Below are 8,224 nucleotides of genomic sequence, written 5' to 3'. Positions count from 1 at the left end.
GACGGCCGGCCTCGGGCTTCTCGGTGGCTTACCTCTGCAATCTCCACTTTCCTTTCCCACATCTTGATGGACTTCTCCAGGTCCCCATTTAGGATCTTCTCGCGGACGTACCCCATCACCTGCGGCGCTCGGAACTCGGCCAGCTGCTTCCGCAGCTTCTTGTTCAAAGCCTCGGCTTTAGCCCGGTCCTGGGTCGGGAGGGACCGATGAAACGGGAATGCTGCAGTTCTGGCTTACCGGGACTCACTGGCCCTGGCATCGCTCCCCTGTTTCAGTGAAGTTCTAAAACTAATGTTTAAATCTTGAAAGGAGTGGAGGAATCACAAGATTCTGATTTTTACAGATTGTGATTTTTTTTAATCCAGTTCAGAAACTCTAAGTGCAGGCTAGTCTTTTCCCTTTCCTTCCAGCCTCTTTACTTCCGTCCTTTATTAAGGAATATATTTTACTTATTTTGATTTCTTAGGCTTTTTTTTTTTTTTTGGAAAATCTATGAATTTAAGCACACTTTGATTTAATCAGTCTCGATTCAGCTTCCGGTCTTTTTTTTTCATAAAATTTCCCGTCTTAACCATTTTTAAGTGTACAGTTCTGTGGCATTCAGTACATTTACATTGTTGTGTAACCTTCGCCACCACTCGCCTCCAGAACTTTTCCATCTTCCCCAACTTAATCTCTGTATCTGTTAAACATTAACTCCCCAGACCCCCTTCTCCACAGCCCCTGGCAATCCCCGTTCCACTTTCTGTCTCTATGGATTTGACTAGGAACCTTATATAAGTGGAAACACACAATATTTGTCCTTTTGTGACCAGCTTATTTCACTTAGCATAATGTCTTCAAGGTTCCTCCATGTGTCAAAATTTCCTTCCTTTTAGGAATGAATAATATTCCATTGTATACATATATCACACTCTGTTTATCCATCATCTGTCAATGGACACTCGGGTGGCTTCCACCTTTTGGCTGTTGTGAATAATGCTGCTATGAACATGGGTGCACAAATACCTGTTCAAGTTCATGCTTTCGATTATTCTGGGTATATATTCAGAAGTAGAATTGCTGAATCATAGTTATCCAATTTTTTGAGGACTCTCTTTTTAAATTTTATTTCTTAAATTATCATACAGTAAAATTAACTAGCCCTTTTCTTTTGAGTGGATTTCTTGAATTAGCATTGTCCTTTTTAATTTTTATTTTAACAATTGTTTTGAGTAGGCAATACATGCAACTCAAATGGTATAAAAGCACAAAGCTCCCATCCCATCTCTTCCCCCAGCCACACAGGTCCCCTTCTCAGAAGCATACACTATTTTTAGGTTTTGTGCATCCTTCTAGAAATCTATGGCCATACAAACATGTTTCTTTTTTGCCTGAAACAGTAGCAAATTCTATTACTTTTATTCATCCAGCTTTGTTTTCACTCAACAAATCTTGAAGATCCTTCTGTATCAGCACATAAAGAATTTACTCATTCTTTCTAATGGTTGCATACTTTTTCCACTGTATGGATGTACCATAATTTGACAAGTCCCCACAAACAGTCACTTAGCTTTCCAATTTCTTGCAATTTACACCAAACAATGCTGTAATTACTTTTCTTCTGGGTATACATCCTATAGTAAATACATACGTGTATCAGTAGGATAAGCTATTGAAAGCGAAATTGCTTGTTCTAAGGCAGTGGTTCTCAAATGGAGGTTATTTTGCACCCTGGAAACATTTGGCAGTGTGTGGAGACATTTTAATTTGTCACAACTAGGGTGGTGCCACCAGCATCTAGTAGGTTGAGGCCAGGGATGCTACGAAACACCCTATGATGTACAGGACAGCCCCCATGGCAAGAAGTATCTGACCCACAATGTCAGTAGTGCCTAGGTTGGGGCACGAGCATATTTGGCGCATATGCTGACTTGCCGTCTATCGATCAAGCTGATCCGGCCAGCGCAGCAGTGCCGGAGACTGCCTGCTCTCCCATTCTCAACACAGTCTTACCGACTTACTCATCTCTGTCAGTCGAAGAGAGGAAGAATGCTATTTCTTTAGAGCTTTATTTTGCATTTCTTATGAGTGAGGTAGAACATTTTTCCCATGTTTGAGAATTTTCAGCTTTTCTGTAAACTGTTTAAATCTTTTGCCCATTTTGTCTATTTTCTATTAGATTTTTAAAAATTAATTTATAAAAGTCATTTATGTTTTAAGAAAATTAGCTCCTTGTGATGTTAGATACAACTTTTTTCCCGTTATTTATCATTTGGCTTTGCTTGTGATGGTTTTTGCTATGAGGAAAAATTTTCATTTTTATATAACTGACTTTATTGATTTCATGGTTTCTCAGTTTTATATTTTAAAAGTCCTTCCCATTCCAAAATTATAATAAAAATGTTCCCACTATTGTCTTTTAGGACTTTAAGTGTTTTATAATTTCCATTTAAATCTCTGATACACCTAGATTAATTTCACTGTAACATTTAGTTCCAACTTAATTCTTTCCTAAATGGCTACTCAATCATCCAAAATCATTTATTTAATAATCCAGTTGTCCCTCACTGCAATGCCACCTTTATCATAAACTAAAAGTATCAATATCAAAACTTTGTCAGATTCTTGATCATATGTGTATCATATACCATCTGTATTGGGGCTCATTACAGGATTTATGTGTTTTTCTTTGGTCTCCTAGTCTATTCATGAGCTTATTTTAAATACTGTAACTTCATAACATGTTTCAATATCAGGTATGTCTAGTCCCCTCATTTACTTATTAAGAATTTTGAAGATACTCTTATTTATTTTTCCAAAAGAACTTTTGAGTCAGTTTATTGAAATCCTTAAAAAAAAACCTCCTTGTTATTTTAATTGGAATATTATTTCACAGATAAACTTAAAAAGAACATTTTTATGATGTTGAATCTTCCTAACCTGGTATTGTCTTTTAATTCCTTGCTTCACAAAGTATAATCTCTGGCACTGGCATCACCTGGGAGCTGGGTAGAAATGCTGGGTCTCAGGCCACCCTAGACCTACCCAATCAGAATCGGCATTTTAACAAGATCCCCAGGTAACTGGTTAGCACCTTCCAGTTTGAGAAGTGCTATTTTAGTTCACTTTGAAGCAATCCAACAAAATTATTTTTTTATTAACTTGTTATCAGAATGCAATAAAAACCTGTCAAGAAGCATTCAGTGAATATCTACTCTGTCTAGCATAGACATACACCCGAGGGGAGACCTAAAGATGTACCCAGAACCATCAGTGGACACTCTTGTGAGGATGACAATTAGAGAATACCTACGATAAAATAATGAGCAAGAATCGAAGCATTAAAAAATAAGTACCATGGTGCTGGCCCCGTGGCCAAGTGGTTAAGTTCGCGTGCTCCGCTGCAGGTGGCCCAGTGTTTCGTTGGTTTGAATCCTGGGCGCGGACACAGCACTGCTCATCAAACCACGCTCAGGCGGCGTCCCACATGCCACAACTAGAAGGACCCACAACAAAGAATATACAACTATGTACCAGGGGACTTTGGGGAGAAAAAGGAAAAAAATAAAATCTCTAAAAAATAAATAAATAAATAAGTACCACAACTATGAGGGACATGCTGAGAAGACCAGAGACTGCAATCCCTACCCAGCCCCCGACTTGGAGAGCAGGGGTAAAACTACAGGACAGGCAGGCCACAACCCACCCCAGCTCCAGTGCAGCGGTGCAGAAGAGAAGCTGTAAAAACAGAGAGCTCTGGAATGCTGCCTGAAGGGACTGACTTTATTTGTAACAAAGTGTGGGGAGTTCATGCCTCAGGAACTGTGGAAAACAATGGAGATCTTTGGGGTGAGCAATTAAGAGGAAGCTGGTAGCTCTATGCTATTAGTAGCAACAAGCAAAACAGTACACCAGCTACATGTTTAACAGAACCAGAGAAAGACCATTAAGAAGAGTGCTTTCTTAGGGTTGGAGCAAGCCTCAAAGACTGGCAACACTTTGCCTATGCAAAGGGGCCTTACTTTAATTGGATCAGAAAGTGGAGCAATTAATGGCTCAGGATGTCCTTGAAAGCAAGAGAGCAATCAGCTAGCAATTAATGGAGGCTAATGCCTGAATGGGATACCAATAGAGGTAGACCAGCCAGAGGCTTAGCTGGAAGATGAAACAAAGAGAATTCAGCTGAAACACTCACTAATCATCCTTGGTTGTCAGGGAGATTGCATCCATGATCAAGGCTGCACCCTCTGAGGAGCAACATCAGAGGCTACTAAAAGCAGGAGAAATAGTCTGAATTATTCCAGCCAAATCACTAAACAAGCAACAAGCAAAAACAATGACAAGTCCAAGAAAGGGGCGGATGGATTAGTGTCCAGAGTTGCTACAATATATTACTCAAAATGTCCAGTTTTCAACAAATATGAGATAGGTAAAGAAACAGGAAAGTGTGTCCTGCACAGGGAAAAAAAAGGTAACATAAACTGCCTTTGAGGGAATCCAGATGGTGGACTTAGCAGACAAAATCTTCAAAGCAGCTATTATAAATATGTTCAAAGAACCAAAGGAAACCATGTTTAAAGAATTGAAGGAATATATGATGATGATGATTGTCTCCTCAAATAGAGAGTATCAATAAAGAGGTAGAAATTATTTTTTTAAAAAACCGAATGGAAAATCTAGAGTCTTTTCAATGCAATAACCAAAATGAAAAATTCACTAGAGGGGATCAACAATATATTTAAGCCAGCAGAAGAAAGAATCAGTAAACTTGAAGGTAGATTGATAAAGATTATATGATATGAAAAAGACTGAGGAGAAAAGAACAAAGAAAAATTAAATCTCAGAGAAATGTGGAACACCACTAAATATACCAATATGCATGTAATAGAAGTGACAGAAGGAGAAGAGAAAGAGAAAGGAGCAGAGAAAATATTCAAGGAAATAATGGCTGAAAACTCCCCAAAATTGATGAAATATATTAATGTATACCTCTAAGAAGCTCAACATACTCCAAGTAGAATAAGTGCAAAGAAATACATACCTAGACACATCATACTCAAACTGTTGAATGACAAGGCAAAGAGAAAATATTGAACGCAGCAAAAGAAAACAATTCATCACATACAAGGGAAGCTAAATAAGATCAACAGCTGACCTCTCATCAGAAACAATGGAAGCCAGAAGGCAGTGGGGCGACATTCTAAGTGCTGAGTGACAAAAACTGTCAACCAAGAATCTTATATCCAGAAAAACTATCTTTCAAAACTGAAAGCAAGCAATGAGAACATTCAGATCTTGGTTTCTAATGCTATTCTCAAATAAAAGGGATCAGGACTACTTGGAGAAATGGCTGATTCTGGGATTGGGGTAGGAAATAAGATGAGCCTGGAGCATCTTCTAGTGACAGACAGAAGTGCTTAAAAAAAAAAAAAAAAGAATAGGGATATGTCCCAGGGACACGGAAGCCAACTGAAAGAGCTCCCAATGGCCAAGCTGGAACAATGTGAGCAACAAATAAATAATATTAGATTATAACCCAACATAGAAAATAAATATCCATGAGTTGATACTGCTATAAATAAGTGATTTTAAAAATAAAAAATAAGTGGAGGAGAATTGACAAATCATCATATAGAAGAATTCCAAATAATTTATAACTCCTCACTTCTTAGGTGTGGGCTGCACATAGTAACTTCCTTCCAAAGAATACAGTGTGCAAAGTGTGAGAAAGAGTAACTTTCCAATGGAGAAACCTGTAGAACACCACCTTAGCCAGGGGATCAAGGTTAACGTCAGCAGGGATAAGTCATGTTGACAGTATGCTCCCTTGATATGATGTAATGAAAATGGCACTTTACCTCTGTGGTCTTTATCCAAAAACCACATAACCCCAGTCTCATCATGAGAAAAACATCAGACAAACCCCAGTGGAGGAACATTCTACAAAACACCTGACCAGAATTCCACAAAACTGTCAAGGTCATCAACAAGTACAGTCTAAGAAACTGTCACAGCCAAGAGGAACCTAAGGAGACATGACACTGAATGTAATGTGTTAGCCTGGATGGGATCCTGAAATAGAAAAAAAGGACACCAGGAAAAAACTAAGGAAATATGAGTAATATTAACTATAAATATTAATAATAATGTATCAGTATTGGTTCATTAATTTTAACAAATGTATTCCACTAATTTAAGATGTTAATAATAAGGGAAATTGGGTGTGGGGTATTTGGAAACACTCTGTACTATCTTCACGATTTTCCTGTAAGTCTAAAATAGTTCTAAACACAAAGTTAATTTTTTTAAATGAAGGAAAAATAAAGACATTCTCAGATAAACAAAAACTGAGAGAATTCATTCCTAGCAGACCTGCCTTACAAGAAATACTAAAGGAAGAGATTGCTGGGAAGATGGTGGCTTAGGCAGACTCTGAACTCACCTCTTCCCACGGACACAAAAAATTTACAACTACCCTGGGAACAATTACCCCTGAGAGAGAACCAGAAACTGGACTAAAAGAATCCCCATGACAAGGGACAGTGCTGATTGAGGTGGAAGAGGCAGAAATTCCTTTCTGGAGAGGAAAAAACCACATTCTAGCAGCGGTGCTTCATGGCCAGGAACAATCTTAAGATACAAAGCTTTTCCTGGGGAAGTGGGGATCTGAACAGGAGAGCTTTGCCACAACAAGCAGCTTTTGGACTCAGCAGAACTGAGACGAGTGTCATAATATCCAGCTTTGCTGGCTATTAACAACAGGGAATACCCCCAGAAAAGTTATCAAACATAATATAAAGAAAAGCCTGCTCTTAAAGGGCCCATGCATGAATTCACCCATTTTGGAAAGCAACACATAATCACCAGAAAGAAAGGTGCACAATCCTTTGATGAAAAGAGACTCACTTGAAAGGTTCTGGGCACATCTCACGGAGGCAGGAAGTGGCAGGAACCACCTCCCCAGGGACTGAGATATTGGAGGCAGCCATTATTGTGACCTAGTACAGGCATGCTGATACAGATGCTGGCAGACACCACTGGAGTTCTTCCCCTGGCCTGTTAGCACAGGGGTCTGCTCCACCCACTAGAGCACTGATTTAATCCAGCTCAGCCAGGGCAGGCAGCCTGCCATAGAGAGAGGCCCCACCCACCAGCAAGCCCTCAGGCAACTTGTGGACCGGCACAGGTGGAGTGTGTGGGACCTCTGCAGAAGGATGTAGCAAGTGGGTCCACCTTTGCAGGGCAGGACATGTGTAAGAGGTGGACCTATGGAGTGTGTGGGACCTCTTCAGCAGGGCAAGTGGGTCCACTTTAGTGGGGCAGGGCATGCGCTCAGGGCAGGACTAGTGGATGGGTGTGTGGGCCTGCAAGCAGTGGGTCTTGTCAGCTATAACAGACTAGTGCTTCTCAAATAGTCACATAGGGGATCTGCCCCACCTTCCAATGCCTGAAACAATTGTGTGCTGCACACTTGGGGCCAGCCCCACCCAGCTGCTTTATTAAGAGAGCTGACAAGAGCCTTGCAGGCTGGAGGACTAAAGCAATTGTGAGCCCTGAGCCTAGCATCCAGCCACACTGGAGGCCTACTCACTTAACAGAAAAACTGCAGCAGGAATGTACTATTACACTTTGCAGCCAACTGTGCTGGGTCTCCCCCTGCCCAATAAACTGACTGAAGGGATGATAGCAGCCACATACAGATGAGCCTCACAACCAGCTGGCCCGGGGGACAGCCTAGTCTTCCCATGCACGTGCAGTAAGAACAACCCCACCACAACAGAAGGACATGCGTAGCTCACAGAGGGACTCTCCTGGAACATTTGGAATTGGTGATGAGAAGGAAGTACATTACTGGGCCTCATAAGGCATCTCTTACATAAGGCCCCTTCTCCAAGATCAGCAGACACAGCTGATCTACCTAAAACATAGTTATAAGCACAGAGAAACATGAGCAGAGAAAGGAATATGTTCCAAATAAGGGAACAGGACAAATCCTCAGAAAAAGAACTAAATGAAACAGATAATCTACCTGATAAAGAGTACAAACTAATAGTTATAAGGATGCTCACTGATCTTGGGGGAAAGAATAGATGAATACAGTGAGAACTTCAACAAAGAACTGGAAAATACAAAAAAGAACCAATCAGAACTGAAGAATGTAATAATGGAAATGAAAAATTCACTAGAGGGAATCAATAACAGAGTAGATGATACAGAAGAACAGATCAGGGGTCCAGCCCCA

General features: G+C 40.3%; 1 protein-coding gene across 6 annotated transcripts in view; it reads right to left on the bottom strand.

The window, feature by feature from the left end:
- CFAP263 (cilia and flagella associated protein 263) overlaps nucleotides 1-8,224 on the bottom strand; it is a 37,066-nt gene that overhangs the window by 4,634 nt on the left and 24,208 nt on the right. For all 6 annotated transcript variants that reach the window (XM_008530556.2, XM_070612010.1, XM_070612011.1 and 3 more), the window contains exon 8: nucleotides 33-188. In XM_008530556.2, the coding sequence (XP_008528778.1) occupies nucleotides 33-188 (156 nt within the window). The remainder of the gene's footprint in view (nucleotides 1-32; nucleotides 189-8,224) is intronic.

Source organism: Equus przewalskii, chromosome 3 (genome assembly GCF_037783145.1).
Source record: "Equus przewalskii isolate Varuska chromosome 3, EquPr2, whole genome shotgun sequence".
NCBI classification, from domain to species: Eukaryota; Metazoa; Chordata; class Mammalia; order Perissodactyla; family Equidae; genus Equus; species Equus przewalskii.
Note: the sequence above shows the minus strand (reverse complement) of the source record. Positions and strands in the feature narration are given on the sequence as shown.